At 49.5% G+C, this 19394-nt stretch overlaps 1 protein-coding gene across 11 annotated transcripts in view; it reads right to left on the bottom strand.

The window, feature by feature from the left end:
* Positions 1-19394, bottom strand: part of ARHGEF9 (Cdc42 guanine nucleotide exchange factor 9) — a 164956-nt gene that overhangs the window by 75710 nt on the left and 69852 nt on the right. The window contains exon 1 of one of the 11 annotated variants that reach the window (XM_054289838.1): positions 7966-8068. The exons of 9 other annotated variants lie outside the window; for them this stretch is intronic. In XM_054289838.1, the coding sequence (XP_054145813.1) occupies positions 7966-8052 (87 nt within the window). In that variant the 5' untranslated portion in view covers positions 8053-8068. Of the gene's footprint in view, positions 1-7953; positions 8069-19394 lie in introns of those variants that run through there. One more of the 11 variants, XM_054289839.1, reaches the window with a different exon arrangement.

Below are 19394 nucleotides of genomic sequence, written 5' to 3'. Positions count from 1 at the left end.
AAAGCATGGAGAGGCTCTTCCTTGGGTTTGTGTTGGGTTGGTTTCCTGGCTCACATCCTGTGTTTCCTGGAGCTGGCACAGGTGGGAGAGGCTGTCCCAAGTCTGCTGTTACCCCACAGGAGATGGCATGGTTTCCACACCAACATGATGGAAAAAAGGATAATTTCCCCTCCAGTTCAGCTGCAGTCTTTGATAACCTGGATCACAGCCTGAGTCTGCTGTCACACAGGTTTAGGATCCTGTGATGCAGCACAAAGTAATAAAAAACAAGTGCAGAAACCAAAGCCAACATTTGCTGTGGTCTTTGATAGCTTTCCATGTCCATGGCAGTGTGGAAGAGGTGATGCTCTCCCTGAAATTCTCTGCTGATATCAAACAGACAAACCTTGGGAATGCATCTGAGAGCTGAGAAACAGCTGATAAACAGGAAGGAAACTCATTCCAGCCCCAAATTCAATGGGAAAGATGCTCCCAGGGCCAGGAATCACAGGAGCAGCAGTGGCAGGGAGTCAGAGAGGAGCTGGGAATGCACTGAAATGAGAGCAAGATCCATGGGAGGCTGCAACATTCCCTCCTCCTTGTTCTGCACCAAGCAACTCATTCCAGACAGATATCGACAGCGTGGGAGGCATTCAGAGAAAAAGCAACAAATTTTATCAGAGGTTCTGCAAGGATTAATACCCAGGAAAAGATTAAACCCGTTAAAAGCTCAGCTAAACTCCCATTTCAGAGCCTGCTAACACAGCTTCAATGGTTCCAGAGAGGTATTAGTTATGTATAATGGGGAGAGCTGGGAGTCTGAAATGGAGAAAGGCTCCATTTTAACCATCTGAAAGGAAAACACCAACAAAGGATTTCAAACAGAGGATCATCAAGGTGAGAAATGTAAAATCAATTAAGGAATTTTCCCAAAGCAGTCCAGGAAGGCTGGAGGGAGCAGAGCCAGGGGAGAGCCCCTCTCTGCACCAGGAACCAGAACTCTCTGAGCCATGAGAGCTCCGGATCCACCTACCCCAGCCTCCCCCCTTGAAGGAACTCAGTGCTGCCAAAAATTTGAGGCAATTCCTTCAAATCCTTCCTTCTGTTTGTGCCAACAGCCTGTGGCTGTCTGGGTGTTCAACCTCACCTTTTCCACCCTTCTTGGAATTCACTTGTCCCAAAAAGTACCCAAGTACTTGGACACATCCTCTCTGTCTCCTTAAAAAGGCAAAAATAATCCCATCCCTGTTATTTATTACACTCCTTGGAAATGTAGCTCCTCAAACAACTTTTAACAGCTAATATCATCAGCCAGTAAATCCAGGGGACATTTGTCAATGTTTCAAAGCACTTTAGTGCCCAAAATAGCCTTAATTAAGTAAGAATAGATATAAATCCACAGAATATTGCAATAAAGGTGTCTGCGCTATCACTAGTGCCAGTTTAGAGCACTGTTGCACTGGACAAACCCCCTGGGGTCACTCAGAGGAAGAACTGGGAATAATTTTTGCACTTAGAGCTAGAGGAATTGAAATCCAGATTAGGTGCTGAATCAGGCTTTGGCACAGGTGTACTCAGGGAGCAGCAGCCACCCAGGGAAAGAAAGGTTTTCCTGGATTCAGCATTCCTGTTTCACAAGGGGATGGAAAGAGAAAATAAAAGCACCTGCTTTTCTGTGAGCTCTGGACACTGGGAACACACTTTCCAGGAGCTCCTGAGTCCATCCAAAGCTGCTGTCTCAGGTGTGCACAGGCTGGGGGCACCTGTGGCTACCCAAGGGACCTGTGCACGCTGTCCCCTGGCACAGGACCTAAGGACACACTTCCTAGGGGAGCACAGACCTGGCACAAGGAAAGGCACAAGCTTGCGGTGCCCAGAGACCAGGAGAGGCGGAAGTCTCATGGGAGAACCTCCTTCACCTGCAGTCCTTTTCCTGTTAGTCCTGCTGCACATGTGGGGAAATGAGGATTCCTCAGAGCTGCTGGGGATGGCAGCACTGTCCCCACTCAGACCCTGGTCTCCCCAGTGTCCAACCTGGCCTTGGACACTTCCAGGGATCCAGAGGCAGCCACAGCTGCTCTGGGCACCTGTGCCTCACCACTTACAGGGAGGAACAGGGACATGCACCAGAGCTGCCAAATCCATAACCAATCAACCAAAACCAAAGCTGTTCCTGCTGATGGCACCCCAAATTCTCCTGCAGCAGCCCCAGTGTAACACCCACTCCATCCTGGAGCCACAGCCCCAGGGAAAAACCCTCAGTTCCGCACCTGCCAACGTCTGACCCCCAAGTGCCAACAGCTGAGACTCCAGGACCTCTCGGTGCTGAAGGCAGCAGAGAGTTTGGAAATCTCATTAAGAGCCCTGAAGCTCAGTCATTATTTCCCAGGGCTCCTTTTGGCTGCAGGTAATTGCTGCAGGCACACAGGACCGAGGCAGGCAGCTGTGGATCACAAGTCTCACCAAGGTTTGTCAGGTCGTGGCCATCACCACGCAGGAGCTGGTGAGCCACAGCTACAGCTCATTAAAACTGCAGGAGCAGAGCATTCAGCAGGTCTGAGCACAATTACCCAAGGGAGAATTTTGCCAGGACACTGTGACTTAGCCCAGTGCTTTGTGCACAAAGCACTGAAGGGGTTTAATTGCCACCGCTGATGGGAGCCCAGGCTGTGACTCATCCCCAGCACACAGGGGCTGCTTTCCCACTCCTGATTCACTTCCAAGGCCACCATTCCACCACCAGGACCATGCTGGGAAGGGGCAATGTCCTTTGCATCTCAGGACACCAGGCTGGATCCATGGTTTCCCTTTGGGCCCATCTCTAACAGCTACCAGGGCAACTGGAGCCAGAGCCAGCAGAGGGGGCTGGAATTTGGGAGGAGTCTTCAGGAACTGGAGGTTTTTTCCTGACATAAAATAATGTAGTCCTTAAATGTGCATCTTCTGATTCTTTCAAGCATTTAACTTCTAAAATTGACTCGGGCTTTATTTAATCTTTTAAACACCAAAAAAAACCCCGAGTTAAAATGTCATAACAAGGGGGAAAAAAAGGAACAAAAAAGCGTAACTGCTTGAGTTATGCTCTTAGACATTTGTCAGGATAATTTTATTCCTTCCAAAACACAAACCCTTTCCAAATGGTGAGCAAGGTTTCAGTCTGAAAGCTGCAAGGTCAGAGTAACACAGGTTTGTGTTATCTGAATGAGCTCCATCCCCACACACACCTTTGGAGTGGCCATTCCCAACTCTTCCCCCCAGATCAATCCTGTCAAATTAATTCATCAGCAAGGACAGATTTTTTTTCCCTGGCTACTGTGCGTTAATTAGCGCAAGGGTTGCCATGGCAACCCAGCAACACTCGTTAGCACCCCAGAGCTCCCCATGCTGGAGTGAACGTGGGCAAGAGCAGCAACAGCCAGAGCTGGGGACGTGCTGCAGCCAGATTGGCTCTGATGGAGGCTCTGACGTCCCTCTGCTCAGTGCAAGTTGGGAAAACTTCTAAAAACGTGGATATTGCAAGGATCTGTGGTGGTGGGACAAGGGGGAATGGCTTTAAGCTAAAGGAGAGTGGGTTTAAAGGGAATATTGAGAAGAAATTCTTCCCTGTGAGTGGTGAGGCACAGGGTGCCCAGAGCTGTGGCTGTCCCTGGATCCCTGGCAGTGCCCAAGGCCAGGCTGGACACTGGGGCTGGGAGCAGCCTGGGACAGTGGGAGGTGTCCCTGCCGTGGCAGGGATGAGATGGGACGAGCTCTAAGGTCCCTTCCAACCCAAATCCTTCTGGGACTCTGTGACATCAGGACCAGTTACTCTGAGGGTCAGAGCTTGTGGAGCACAAGCTCCATCTTCCTGATGTTTTAACAAACACAATTTAGGACCCTGGCAGGAATCAAAGTGAAGCAAAACAGGTTAAGCTGAGAGTGTATGAAAAAAGCTCAGGTATGTGCCCAGCCCCAGGCACTCACTGCAAATAGTTATCAATAATCATCAATAAACCTTGTGCAGCTGAAAGCCTGTGGCACAAACTGCTGTCAGCAGCAGGGTGAGCCATGGCAGTGACCAGGCTGCTCTGAGGGGTCCCAAACACCCCCTCCCTGGAGGGATCCCCACTCCCAAGCCTCTGTTCCTCTGGATTTGCAGCCCCAAGGGAGGTTTGTGACACCCCAAGGGAGGTTTGTCCATCATCGCACTCCTGCCTGGTGACCAGACACTCCTCCTAAGAGCCTGGATGTTGCTGGGATCATCCCACTGCTGCTGGTTCCTTGCCCTGAAGCAGTTCTGCTCAGCAGCTCTGTCCTCAGAGCACTCACAGAGCAGCTCCTGCTCCACCAGCACCCAGCCAAGGCTCTCTGTGCTCACCTGCAGACACATCCCTCATTGCCCTGTCCTTGTCCCTGTGGAATTCCTCTCCTGTGCAATGCTGCCCATCAGTCTGCCCAGTCCTGTCCCCATGACATTTTCTGAAAAATCCCTTTGCCAGGATTTTTTCTCCTGAGAAAGCCTCAGAAAAGAAATGTGAATGATATTATCTGATCACTTCTCTCTGTGTTTTGCAGTTTTGGAATGTGGCAGGTGCATCTTTGATTGGTTCCATGTGAATTGTTTTTACTTAATGACCAATCCCAGTCCAGCTGTGTCAGACTCTCTGGTCAGTCACAGGTTTTTATTATTCATTCTTGTTTTAGCCTTCTGATGGATCCTTTCTTTTTCTTTAGTATAATTTTAGTAGATAATTTCATATGAAATGATATTAATATAATATAATATAATATAATATAATATAATATAATATAATATAATATAATATATCAGCCTTCTGAGAATTTGGAGTTAGATTCTCATCTCTCACCTCATCCTGGGGACCCTCACAAACACCACAACACAGTCCCAGTGATGCTGCCCCACTGTTTGCCACAGGGCATTTATCTCTCCTGGAAATCCATTTCCTAATCCATCCTTGAATCACACCTTGCTGTTTCCTGTCCATGTCAGCTCCCTGCCAGCCTTTGATGCCCTGGAGGGGCCAGGCTGTGTCCCGGGCATGGCTGGAGCTGCAGCAGCTTCCCCCTGCTGCCCTGCACTGCCAGGGACCTCCTCAGCCCTGCTGCCTGCTCAGCCGGAGCCCTGGGAATGTTCCACATCCTCCTCGGCAGGAACGTTTAAGGCTTCAACCACCTCTCTAAATAGTCCACTTTCACCATCTGGGTAAAATTAAACCCAAATCTCAGCACAGTAATGAGGAAGGTATTTCAGAAGCAGAACAAGAGCCCAGCTTCCTCCAGCCAACAAGACCTGAAATAAAGCAGGATTTGCCTGCACTTTGCTGAGCCAGCTCCTGAGGAAGGCAAGGCCAGGTGCTCACCAGGTCAAGGCACATTCTCCTCTCCTCCACTTACTGGGAGAGAAAGAATTTTGGCTTTTCCACCATGTGAAATAGCAGAGCCCACCCTGCTGAGGGCAACCACCTCCCCTGCACCTACAAACACTTCACTGGTAAGGAGGAGCCAGATATGACATTTTTAACCCTTTTCCCTTTCTCTGAATAAGGATGCACATGGCTTGTGTCAAATCCTGAAGAAGGACCAGGGAACCAGCCCTGAACATGTCCCTGCAGAAGTGTGGTGGCTTCCCACATAATCCCCCCTCCAAACACCTCCTCCCACTCTGCACATCCTCCTCTCTCACAGCACAGCACAGCTGTGGAGTGAGAACCAACCCACACACCTCTGGATTCTAAGGGAAAGAAAGGGAGGTTCAGGTTCACCAGAGCAAGTTATGTGGGCAAGCTCAGCTTCTCCAGGAGTATCGACATTAGGAAAATTGAATTTCATCAAGCCATTAAAGCAATCAAGCTGAAAAAGATCCCCATTGCCAAGTTTCTCCAGCCCTTCACATCATTTTCTAGCAATCCACCCGCAGGAGTTTTTCTCATCTTGAATAAATAGTCATTTTTGCACCTAAGGGAAGATGAAAACATTTTCTATACTTTCAAACCTTCTCTGGCATCTCCATCAAGCTCAAATCCCTCCTCAAAATACCCTCCAAACTCTGGGGAAAAACATTTGTGCCTTGTGCTAAAAGCTCCAGAAAGTTTCCTTCACAGGCTGATGTTTGTGCAGTGACTCGCTCTCCTCTTACATAAACCAAGGGCCCAAAAAAGACACAAACAGTGAGGAACAGAAATGCTAAACCAAGGCTGGTCTCCAAAGCCCAACTGAATGGGAAACCTACAACAAGAGAGACTCAGCTTGTGGAAAAACAACTTTGTGACAGCACAGAGCATCTGCCATGCCCCCGTGCCCGCTGCTCCACCTCAGGTCAGAGGGACTCAGAGCTTTCATGTCACACAGTCCAAGTGCACAGAGCCCTCCTCAAACCAAGGGCACTAATTGTATTAATGAAGGCTTAAGGTCAGTACATCCCCATCAAGCCCAAATTGCTGTTGCCTGAATTAACAGTTCTCCGTCCAGTTTCAGGCAGATGGGAATCCAGAAAGCACCAGTGGAGCTGGGAGATCAGTGTCAATATGTTACATCCAGTGGACTTAATTTTGGGGTTTTAGGAGAGTGAATGAGATCAGAATTGGATCTTCTTGTGCCAGGATAGGATTACGTTACCTACTCCTGCAGGATTCCTGGTAAAGGGAAGAATAATAAGGGAGATCAAGAATTAAGGGGAATGAAGAAAGTAGACAGGTCATCCAAATTTGCAACAAGATATGACTGTACTTGGATAATTCCCAGGCATTTTGTGAGTATCCAAGCCAAAAAAAAATTCCAGGAAATATAATAAACATGCACAGAGCCCCAAGGGTCAGAGCCATGCACTACCAGCCCTGTACATGCAGAGGTGCAGGTACAGCCCACACACAATGCCATGATCTGATTCCAGCTGCTTCAGGCCATAATTCCTTATAGAAAGTGGGGCTTACGGACTTTCTATGCCTTTATCACAGAGAGAACCCAAAAACTCCTGTGAACTGCTCAGTGGGTGTGGGTGTGCAGTTCTGCCTGTCAAAGCCAACCCTGCATGAGCCCAGGGGCATTAACACCCCGCTCTGGCCTCTCCCCTGCCACCCTTGGAGCCAGAGCTGTGTCTCACCCCCAGAGCTCTCAGCCCAGATGGAGCTGCTGTGAGTGAGGCCAGGAGCTGCCCAGGGAAGGCTGGGGCCAGGCAGGCAGAGGTTAAAGCAGAGGAACACCATGTGAGGAGCTGCAGGCGCCGTCAGTGGCCTCAGCAGCGCTCAGATCCAGTGACCTGACACAGCACAGCTGCTCTGGGTCCCCAGCACAGATCTGAGGATCTGCCTCCTGAGAGAATCCCTTCCCTCCTGGAACCCACTGGAGTGCTGCTGCCCAGGCTCCTGCAGCTCTGGAACACCTGGAAATGTGGGAAGCTCTAGGCCTGCCAGTCTCCAGGAGTGACTCTTGCTCTGGTGTCTAACCTGGGAACACTGAATGCCACCAAAACTCAGCTCAAGGAGACAAGGGACATGCTTGGGGAGAGAGCACCGAGAAGCAGCACAGCAAAACCAGCCATATGCCCACAGCCCTTCCCTGCAGCTCCTCAGCTCTGCCTCAACCATTACTGCTGCTCCAGTGCCTCTCAGAGCTACCGAACGTGTCTGTCAGCCTCCACTGCAAACCTCCTGGGTAAGAGATGGAACACCTCCTGATCCTTCCCTCCAGGAGTTAATGCCTTTCATTTGGCCAGATTGGATGCTCTGCCCCCCTCCAAGCCCCCTGTGCTGGGCAGACACAGTGTGAGCCCCCCAAGCTGGGGCTGCAGCTCCGCGTGTGCTGCCAGCTCAGCTCTCCCCTCATCTCCCCTCACTGCTGTTCCTAGGTGCTCTCTCCAGCAGCTTTCATCTGAGCATTGTCCTGCACTGGGAGCTGCAGTGCTCTTGTGTCAGAGCTTTCCTGGCAAGGCAGATTTATCCTGATGCATGCAAGTGATGCCAGCATGCAGGAACTTGCTTCGGACAGAACCGGGAGTTTGCAGTGCGAGGCTGCTCTGGAAATGTCACTGTGCAGGATCCGAAGGGGCCTCCACCACCTCCTCATTGCCAAGGCCATCAAGGTGTGTGCAATGCTTCCTCCACCTGGGTGAAAACACTCACAGAGTCATCTCTCATCCATCCATCCATGGATCCATCTGTCTATCCATCCATCCATCCATCCATGGATCCATCCATCCATCCATCCATCCATGGATCCATCTGTCCATCCATCCATCCATCCATCCATCCATCCATCCATCCATCCGTCCGTCTGTCCATCCATCCATCCATCATCCATCCATCCATCCATCCATCCATCCATCATCCATCCATCCATCCATCCATCCGTCCATCCATCCATCCATCCATCCATCCATCCATCATTCATCCACCCATCCATCCATCCATCCATCCCTCCATCCATCCCTCATCCATCCATCCCTCTCTCATATTTTCCAGGCTCACAGAGAACATCCCAGCCATGAGGCAGCAGCACTGTGCCTGTGTCTGGCCTCGCTCAGGGCTGCAAAGCATCACTTGGCATTACTCAGCTACAATTCCAACCCCAAAATCCACCAAATTTCTCCAACAGAAGAGACATACAGCACACAGTACTGTGCAGAAGACAAGTACAGTACACAGCTCAGCAGGTCACAGATACATGAGCTGCTACCCACCCTGCATTTTCAGCTTCTGAGCACTTCACAACATCTCATCCTAAATTCCTTGCTTCAACCAGCACAGAAAGTCCTCCAGCACCTCGAATGTTTAACAGAAATTAAGCTCAACACAACACAACCTTCTCCCATACCCTCCTAAACTTGTTTTTTTCCCCACTGCCAACCCAGTGCAGCAGGGCTGACAAGCACAGAGTGAGCCTAAGAATTCTAAAGAAAAATACAGAAACTGAAGAAAACCTAAAGAAAAATGAAACTGAGAACTGGGTTCCCCCAGCTGGACAACAAGGAAAGCACCTGGTGTCCATGGGAAAGCTGTCATGGCCTTGCAATTCCCTCCCTGCAGTGCCCCAGGCAGTACCAGGAGTTTTTAAATCACTGTTACCTCAACCATCCTCTTTTTATTTGGGCCTTGCAGAAGGGAGATTTCTCTCTGTTATTTTTAAACTGGAGCCCTTACAGATGCCAACCTTTGCAGCCCAGCTGGCAGCTGGGATGGTGCCCGTGGGAAGGCACCAGAGCCATGCCTGGAGCCCTGGGGATGCTCAGCCTCCTGTGGCACAGCTCTGGATGAAAAGGAGCTTTCCTTGCTTTCCTCCACTCCCCATGCTCAGTGCTGGAAAGAATTCCAGACTCAGGAGCCAAGGGACATTCTGCAGAGAAAACCATGGGCAGCTGATACATCAGGGTAATTCTGGAATTGAAAGCTGGAGGGACTTTCCTTTATTTTGGCTTTTTTGAGTGTTTTTTTTTAATGTCCTGAGTGAAATTCTGTTTCTTTCAGTGGTGCCTCTGGAAAATTAGCAACAGAGATTTGCTCTGAGCTTGTGAGCTCCTGTCTGCAGTAGTTTGCAAACACTGATAGAAGATTTTTGTGTCTGTGTGTGCCTTGGTTCTGAAGGACCTCGAGTGGGATGAAGGCCCCACAACAGCAATTCCTCACCCAGCCTCCATTCACTGCTTGAGAGTTTGGCACAGAATCCACTGAGGGCCCAAGAAAAGGGTGCACACACCTCCAAAAGCTCTGTGCTATCCAGATCTACCTTCTCAGAGCTGTGCTGCTGACACAGGAAGGACATTGCCTCCCTCTGCAGCAGCCACAGACATCAGCCACAAACCTGGAGAGGAGCAGAGCAGCCTCACAAATTATCAAACTCAGAGGAAACCATGCTCAAATCCAGCTGGGAGACAGAAGGCCAAGGAGATGTGCAGGTGGATAGTAAACCAGCCAAAATGTTGGTGTTGTGGTGAGCACCAGCCAGGCTGAGAGGGCACATCTTCCACCGGGGAGGAACAGCAGCCTGGCTGGGGCTCCCTGCAACCTTGGATTGATTTTTCCCATTTCCCATCACACAGGATCTCAGAGTGTGCAGCATTCCACACAGTGGAAGAACATTTCACCCCAGAGCAGCTCACCAAGCTCAGCCCCCTCTCCCCCACACAACCTGGCCAGCAGGTTTTCCTTGGCTGGTCAAGTTTGAATGGACACCATTCAATCAATCCCTGCTTACAAACAAAGCTCAGCTCCCTGGGCCAAGCTGGGAGTGTCACCCCAGAGCACGTGGATGATCCCACAGCCCCTGCAGAGGAGTTAACAATTGAAATGGAATTGTTGCTGCTGGAGTGTGCAGCAGCAGCAGCACCCATCCCTCCCCAGGCTGGCAGAGCCAGGAAAGCCTCTCTGCCCCCACAGGCTTCAGCCCAGGCACTCCTTTGATGCTTCCTCCCAAACCCTGACACCCAGGACTGTGGATGTCAGGAGAGGATGGGATCTTAACTGAGAGATAAGGTGAGCACTTTCTGCATTTCCATTGCAGTTTCCATTGCATTTCCTACCTGTGTCCTTCTGTGGGCAGCCCTGTGGCATTCCTGCGACAGCTGTGGGATAACACAGCCAGACCTGAGTGAAATCACTCTCCCTTCTCACATCTTCCTCCTGATTTCTGTGTTCTAAACACACACCAGCCCTGAGCAGCCACTACTAGAGGGTGAAGGCTGCTCATTCTCTGCCTCTGCAAGGGACCAGCCTCAGGGATGGAGGGTTTGGAGTGATGCCTCAGGTTTGAGCTTTTCTATTTTTCACATTCTGTGCTGCTTTAGTGTGTGGGTCTGGGCTTCATATTGGGGACGGTGAGCTCTGTGCACAGAGCAGGGAGACAAAACAATTCCTGCTTTAGCTGGGGACCAAGGACAAATGATCCAAATCTCAGCCAAAGAGCACAAACAAGAGAAAAACAAGAAGGATGGGACTTGATAACCTAAAGCTGGAATGGGACAATGAACTCCAACATGCAAATGGAGCAGAACTGATCAAAGTGAGAGATCCTGTGACTGGTTGGGGATTTTGTGACCATTTTGGGATGTGCTGCCCAAGCTGGATCTATTGAAGCCTCTTAATAAATCCCTACTTTATTCTTTAGCTCTGTCCAGCCTCTGCTCTAGGTCAAGCTTTGCAAGGCATCAGGAGGAAGAAAGTCTTGGAGCAAAGAATTCTCAGCTCAGACTCCTCAGAAGGCAACACTGGAAAAAGGGAGGTGCTATGGGATCCCTAAAAAACCTCACATCTGCATGGAACAGCACCAAATTATTCATCAATTAGAGGAAGGGTAAAGACCCAAAGCTCCTGTGGCAGTGTCCTGCAGCCTCTGAGAGCTCATGTGAGCTTTCTGCAGGAGAAATGCAGCCACATGCTTGTGCCACCTCAGGGAATTTGGGGTATGAAGGAAATACAGGACTATTTATTCTGCCTGCTCTTCCCAAGGGCCACAGACAGCTACATAGAAGGGATGCTGCTCACCCTGTAAACAAAGAGAGATTTGGGAGCAGAATTCCAGGAAAGACTGCAGGGCACAGAGCATCCCACCTGCAGAGAGCACAGCACCAACATCCTGTGCCTGCTGCAGCAAGCTGGGCAAAGTTCATTCAGGAATGAAGAGAAAAGGAGATAAAAGACAAGCCTGGCATCCCAGAGGAGGAAATATCCCAGTGCCACGGAATTCTGATGTTTAAACCAATAGGGGCTTTGGATTTGCAGACACAGAGTAAAATTCCAGCTACAGAAAATCATCCCTGCTGCTGCATTTTGGGACTTCTCTCTAGGTCTGGTACAAATTCTGCCACCCCCCAGACATCAGGAAACATCAGCTGTAAACAGCTGCCAGGTCTCCTCTTTATCCACAGAGGTTTGTATTCCCTCAAACTCCCAAATTACAATATATTTTGTTACACTGGCCAAAAATAACCTTGAAAATATGCAAAGAGTTATGATTTCTGACCTTCAAAATATTGTACTTGTGACATTTCACTTTGTTATTCCAGCCATGGACAAATGGTTCTGCTAAAATATCTGTCACAAAGCAGTCCCCCATGCCCAGACCACAATAATCTTTTTAGCAACTAAAAAGGTTCTGCTAAACCATTATGAACTTAACTCCAGGCAGGAAAGAAATGGAAGAGCTGGAGCACCAAGGCAGCAGCTATTCTTGTTAAATTGGTCTCAATTTTTCAAGGATCCTGTTGAACATTATAGAGGTCACAGCCTGCACCACTGTGAAAACCTAAGAAGTCTCTAAAACCCACCGAGTTTAATAAGGAATGCCATATTCCCAATTGCCTCAAATGTTTTACAGGGTATTATGACTTCCAGTTTTATAGGTCCAAAACACTAACCAGATAAAAAGTCTATTTCCTCCAGATTTTCAAGGTTCAATTTTTAAAAGGCCAGAGGCACAAACTGTTCCTGTGAGCCAGGGAAGCCTCAGCCATCAGCTTCCATCACAGACCCAGCTGTCCTTCCCAGCTCCCAGGGCTTGTCCTCCCAGCGCCCAGGAGTGGGTTCCCATGTTAAACTGGTGCCATTTACATTTCCCAGTGCCCAGGAGTTGGCTCCCAAGCTAACCTGGTGCCATTTACATTTCCCAGTGCCCAGGAACTGGTTCCTATGCTAACCTGGTTACATTTACTTTTCCCAGTGCCCAGGAGTTGGTTCCTGGTGCCATTTGCTTTTCCCAGTGCACAGGAGCTGGTTCCCATGCTAACCTGGTGCCATTTACCTTTCCCAGCTTCCCTCCTCACAGAATCATGGAATGGTGTGGCAGCACCCAGCTGGTCTGTCTGTGTCACCAAAGGAAGGAGGATTGCAAAGAATGGTTTGGCTTGGAAGGGACTTTAATTTTCATCTTCCTCAAGCCATGGGCAGGGACACTTTAAACCATCCCAAGGTGGTCCAACCTGGCCTTGGACACCTCCAGGGATCCAGGGGCAGCCACAGCTTCTCTGAGCGACAATGTTCCCAATGTCTGAAGCTCTTTTTGTATTTTTGAGATAAAACTTCTCCTACAAATCTGAAATCACCTGTCATGGGACCCTTCAGGCTGAACAGCATCAGATGATGGACCTTAGGATCCCAGGGAATCATGGTGCCCACTTTCCTGGGCTGTACAGTTTCCCTACATCTCCTGCATGTAGGTCCCTATTTCCCATGAATGGACTACAGTGATTTATTGTTTTCTCCCTCCTGCTGCCCTCATGGCCACGCTGCTCTTCCCTGGCAGCCTGAAGCCCTGCCCGAGGCTGTGCCACCAATCTGCTGATGGACACCACAGGCAATCCCCGGGCTGAAGGCAGCTCCATTGACAAGGATCCTTGACCAGGATCCGCACACAGGGAGGGACAGGAGCTGTGGCAGGGATGGTGCTGCTGGTCCTGTCCAGCTGCACTGAAGCTGGGACATTCCCTGGGGTCAAACAGGGCCTTTCCAGGCACCACCAGTGGATTTACACTTTTCATCTACTCAATGCCTAGGCTGTAAAATTTCATCTTTCTTTCTGTGCTGCCCTTCCCTCCCAGATTAATTTCATTAATAGCTCTTTTTATGGACACTGTAAAGCACCATTCCACATTTAGGCACTGTTTAAGGGGACAGATTTCTACAGGGACCTTCTGGGATCTGAGGGTGACTCTCCAAGCAAATTCCTGGTTTTCCTCACTGGATCACACCCTCTCGGTCCCCTTCAAAGGAAGTCTGACCTGTGACCCACCCATCAGGTATTGAAATATTGCAGCTGCTTTCTCTAGGGTGCAGATATTGAACATTATCACCCCCAAAGTGCACACAAGAATGCTCAGGACCCGTGGCCTTCAGGTCAGCTCAAATCAATGCTGGAAAACCTATGTAAATGCTGTTTCTTTGGGATTTCTACTCGACTTTCCCCCCTCAGGTTTCCCAAATAAAACCCAATATCTCATTTCCCACTGACTGACAGCTCTGCGGTTCAGCAAATTAACAAACCCATTCACGACTGTGCCTTGATTACTCCCTCTCTTTTTTTTATGAAAGAAAATGTCAAATCCTTTCATTTGACTCTTTGAGGAGCCTTGAGCAGTTTAGGAGCAGTTTCTCACCTCGGAAAGGAGCTCACAGGGGCTGCTCCACACAGCCCCAGATGCCACAGCTGATCCCAGCAGAGCTCAATCCAAATCCTGCCAGGCTGACTCCCAGCAGGGAGGCCAAATCTCTGCTGCCTGGCACTGAAATTCTTATCAGATATGGAGACTTTAGGCCGGATTTTCATCTTGATGCTGAGCTGCAAGCAGCAGCTCTGGGTGAGCTGAGCTCTCCAGACACCCATCCAGCTCAGGGGCCATCACTGCCATCGTGCCCCCTCAGATTAAGGGGTCACCACCCTAAGGCCAGCCCTAAGCACCTGCCTCCCACCAGTGTTACATCCCCTCACATTTTTCCCTCTCTCTGATGCAGCCTCATCCACCCTGTCCCAGTGCTGGTGCTCCCAGCAGTCGTGTGGCTCCAGCTCAACATATTAATGAACTTTTGATGGAGCACTCGGCTCCTGCCAAGTCCCAGGGGATGTTTTGCAGGGAGCAAGTGAGCCCACGCTGGGGGCTGGGGGCAGCCCAGCCCTGGTGCTCAGCCTGCCAAGAAAGCAGAGCCAGCAGCACAGTCCTGGAATATCACTGCCTTCATCCATCCCTCACCATGGAGAAACACCCTCTGTGATCCTTGCAGAGGATAAAATGCTGCTCTCCTCACTTTCAAGCTGTTTGGAGTGCTGCAGGTTTGCTCCAACCACAGCCATGCTCGCTGCTAAATGCTGAGTGTCTCGCTTCCTCCTCCTCTCCCTCGGAATTTTTCCTCCCCTGTTCCAGCCAATCATGCAGGGGAAAATTCCAGCCTGAGCTTCATTAGTGTAAGATATAAAAATAGAAGTGCATTATCTTCTGTAGTTCTCCCAGTTGATTCAGCAGCAGCGTGAAGGTAAAATAATTAAATGTTTGTCTGGTGATAAAAACAAGCCCAACAGGAGGGACTGGGCTGGGCTTTTCTGGAAGCTGAGCGTGGAGATCTGGGGGCTCTTGTGCTCCACAGACTTTGCCCTCCCCACTCTCCATAGCTACCAAAAGGATGATGATGCCTCCCTCCCTCCTTCCCTCCTCCTCAGCTCCAAAATAAACACAGGATGGAGGCTTCAGGAGAAGCTGGCAAATGCCTCTGCTGCAAAGCACAGACCTCCTGCAAGAACTTTTGCTGCCATCTCCCCAGCCCCTGCCTGGCAATTCCCTCAGCACCTCCAGAAGCTCTCCCAGAGCCAGGAGAGCTGCAGGAGTGGGGGGGTGTCTGTGTGGACCAAGGTCAACACAGGAGATGTTCAAAAAACATTAGTGCGTTGACTTGATCCTTCATCAAAATACTTTCTGCTCTTCCTTCCTAACACTTCACTGCCCACGACGTGGCAGGCTGAGCCGATGTGACAAACTGTCGAAACACATTTTTTTGAACAGAAAAAAAAATTAAACCTAGACTTTAAAGGTAAAACTGGCCCCTTTGAGTCCCTCTATCATATGTGACATTCCTGCTGGAAAAAAAGGGCTCTGAGAGCAACTTGCTGGGAAAAGGCTCCAATGAGCTGGTAAGAGCTCCAGTCCGCAGGGAGCTCCTGGGCCTCACCTTGTCTTTTAAGCTCCCATTAGTTAATAAAAGCAAGTAGAGAGGTAAAAAAGCACCTGAGCATTTGTCAATCCCCAGACACAAACCTACAATAAAATGCTGTTCATTGATTCCATAAAGGAACCAGCAAAAATTCCCTAAATTATTCTGCTGGCACCAGCAAAAATACCTGCTACCAAAGGGAAAGGACCATCATTTCTCTGTCTCCAAATTGCCCCTCTGTGCTTTATTCCTGCTGTTGTGTTGGTAATGACCTATTTACCACCAGGCTGTGGAGGGTGGCAAATCCCACCCACCTCCGAGTTCCCTGCTGGAGCTGAGATTGCTATTGATGAGCTCTGTGCTTTGATGGGAAGGAAATGAGTTGAGTTTAAGGGCTGCTGGCACTCTCTCTGGAGAAATGCCAGGGAATTTTTAGACAGTCTTCAACCCAACAATGAAATGCCATGGATGTGAGTCAGAGTGGATGTGAGCATCTCCCTGGGAATCTGGGAGCAGCCAGCTCTGTCTGGATGTGCAGCATCCCTGCCCAAAGGAGCCACCTGAGAGCCCAGGTGCCCAAACCCCCTGATTTGGGTCTCTGGAGCTGCACACAGCTCCACACTCCCTGCATGCCCAGAGGGTCACCTTTACTGCCCTGGGATCCCCCAGCACCTGGGCAGGTCACTTCTGATGTGTGGGGCTGCAAATCAAATTTGCAATAAATGCAAATCAGCACAAATCAATGTTGTGCTCACACTGTGTGTTTGCAACATGTAACAGCCTATAGAATTTTTATATTCTTAGTTTATAAATACATCAGGTAGTAAAAATCAGCCTTTTCTTGGGGTGAATGGGTAGTGAGTGTGTGTAGAAAGCAGCTTACAAATGCCTGGCCATATTCATTAATACAGACTCTAAAGAAACTAAACCTTTATGTTTGTCTCCACAAACTGGTTACATATTTACTTTTATTTCAAAAGGGATTCTCCTGGAAGTGGAGTGGTTTAAATTATTTGTATCTTATGTCAATGCAGGACAGTGTGGGTCTGTTAATTTTAATTTTTAATTAAAAAAAAATTAAAACCCGATAGCTGAAAAAATCTTGTGACTTCCAAACACATTGGAAAGCTATGAAATTTAGCTAACCAAGAATCTGGTTCATGATTTTAAAGGTCTTGGGCTCATGGCCAAACTCCCAGAATGTCCCCTGTGTGCTCCACTTTTAGGTCCATCAGGATGAGCAAGATCCCTGGAGTTCCAGCTCACAGATTTAAAATGGCTGGAGCTACTGCAGGGAGAGAAAATGGGGGGAAAAATCTGTTCTGCATTTATGCACCAACACCAGGTGGGGAGAGGCTCTGGATAAGTAGCACAGGATGCAGCAGAATTATCTACAAATTAAGGCCTATTTTATGTTAGAAGAAGAGCCCAGTGGTCTTGGTAATAAATACAGAAGCCTTTTTAAAAATCAGACCTTGAAGCTGCTGGACACAGATAAGGCTCTGTGGCCTTGTCTCTGCAGCACCCCAGCTCCCCCAGCACGGCCTGTGCTTCCTAAGGCCATCCATAAATCCAGAGCTCTTCTGGCCACACCACAACACCAGCAAGGCTTGGGGCAGGCTGCTGAACTGCCAAGATAAATCCTGCTCCTGCAGCCAACCCACCTCCATCCATCTTCTCAAAAGCAATAATCCAAAGACTCATTTGCAGGATCTCACTTACTTGTTTCTCCTTCTCTAGGACCAGTGTCAAACCCAAGACTTATGAGCAGCTCCTGGCACCTCTAATCATGGTCTGCACCAAACCACCACCAAAGCAAACCCTGACCTTCCAGTCCAGCAGATCCCCAAAGCTCTGCTGGACATGGGACACTGCAGCCAGGATGGATGGATGGATGGATGGATGATGGATGATGGATGGATGGATGGATGGATGGATGGATGATGGATGGATGATGGATGGATGGATGGATGGATGGATGGATGGATGGATGGATGGATGATGGATGGATGGATGGATGGATGGATGGATGGATGGATCCATGGATCCATGGATGGATGGATGGATGGATGGATTGATGGATGGATGATGGATGGATGGATGGATCCATGGATGGATCCATGGATGGATGGATGGATGGATGATGGATGGATGGATGGATGGATGGATGGATGATGGATGGATGGATCCATGGATGGATGGATCCATGGATGGATGGATGGATGGATCCATGGATGGATGGATGGATGATGGATGGATGGATCCATGGATGGATGGATCCATGGATGGATGGATGGATGATGGATGGCTCCACTGCCAAGCTTTCCAGCACAGCCAAACTGGCAAATCCTCCCATCCATTAAAGGCTTGGATCCAGTCCAGGTAATAACAATAAAACACTGCCTTCCCCTGCCTGAGCTCACCCAGGGCCCATTTCCAGAACCCTTCTGCTCCTGGGGAAATTTGCTGCCCCTCTTCACAATTACCATCAGAATAAACTCTATTTTGAGCACATTCTGCTGCTGCTGCCCCTCCATGAAGCTGTGCTGCCAGAGATGTCTGCAGGAAAAGCTCTGCCTCTCAGAATTCAAGGGGCTCTGGGCTCCAAAAACCAGATTTGAATCCTCTGTTCTGCTCACAGGCCAAAGGAAGAGTGTCTCTTTGAGAACCTGTTCTGATATTTTCTCTAATCCCATGAGAACTGCCCCACGTGAAGATACTTCAGTTATTTCCCAGAAGTACAAATCCATGGCCTAGTGGAGTACATTTTCTGCATGTTCTAATTTGTCCTGACCTCCAGCCCCAGATTTCCCTTTATAACACACTCCTCTATTCTTAGTTTTACCTCCTGCATTGTATCCTTCCCCTCTTCCAGCTGCACTCTCTCAATTTGGAAAAGCCTGAATGTTCTTTTCCCTGCCTCCTTCCCAGACTGAGGATGGTTCCTTTGCATGCAATCCCATCAGATTCATCCCTCAGACTCATCCTAACCTGCTGCAAACTCTGTTCCCATTTCTCTCTGCTGCTCCAAGCCAGTATTCTAAACACAAACACATTTAAGACCCTGCAGTGAGAGTGACACGGTGAGGGAGACACGCTTGGAAGCCAGGAGGGAGGTGAAGGTGAATTCCCTACCTGGAGCCCACCGGGTTTGGGCCATTCTGAGGGGAATGTGAGTGTCTGGCTGTCAGGAAGCTCAGCTGCTCCCTGGATTGCTGTCTCAGAGCCTCACCTGCCTGTGAGGTGGGATCTCTGAGGGGCCTGGCTGCCTCCTGGGGAGCTCAGTCCTTCCCTCACCGCCTGACTCCATCTCCAGGTGGGACAAAGGGACACTCCAAAGGCCATGGCAGCACAGCCTCCCTCCCTCCAGGAGCGCAGGGATCCTTCTGCAGCTCCACCTCTGCCCAGACCCATCTCCGGGCAGCCTCCACAAGGCCCTTGCCAAAACAGGATTAAAGCAAGGCACCCTCAGCAGCCCCCAACGCTGAAGATGGACCAGAAACAAGGTAAAACCACCCTCACAAATGGCACCAAATCCAAGAGAAATGTCATGCTGGCCTTTCAGGAGACTGCTGGGAATGACATGGATGACATCTGTGAAAGTCAGGACTTAATTCTGCTGGATTACCAGAAGCCTTGAGCACTGATGGACTTCCACCAGTCTCTTAAGCTGGGAAAATCCATTCAGTGAAAGGAACTTCCAGATGATGAGGCAGCTGCCATGCCTGTGCTATACCACCTCATCCCAAGGATTTAAAGGAGTTGATCAGAGAGATGAGCACAGCACGGCCCCAG

The sequence above is a fragment of the Melozone crissalis genome, unplaced genomic scaffold, assembly GCF_028551555.1.
Source record: "Melozone crissalis strain CALT ecotype California unplaced genomic scaffold, PUWL_Pcris_2 ptg000068l_1, whole genome shotgun sequence".
Lineage (NCBI taxonomy): Eukaryota > Metazoa > Chordata > Aves > Passeriformes > Passerellidae > Melozone > Melozone crissalis.
The sequence above is the reverse complement of the archived record's forward strand: the minus strand, read 5'-3'. Positions and strand labels throughout refer to the sequence as shown.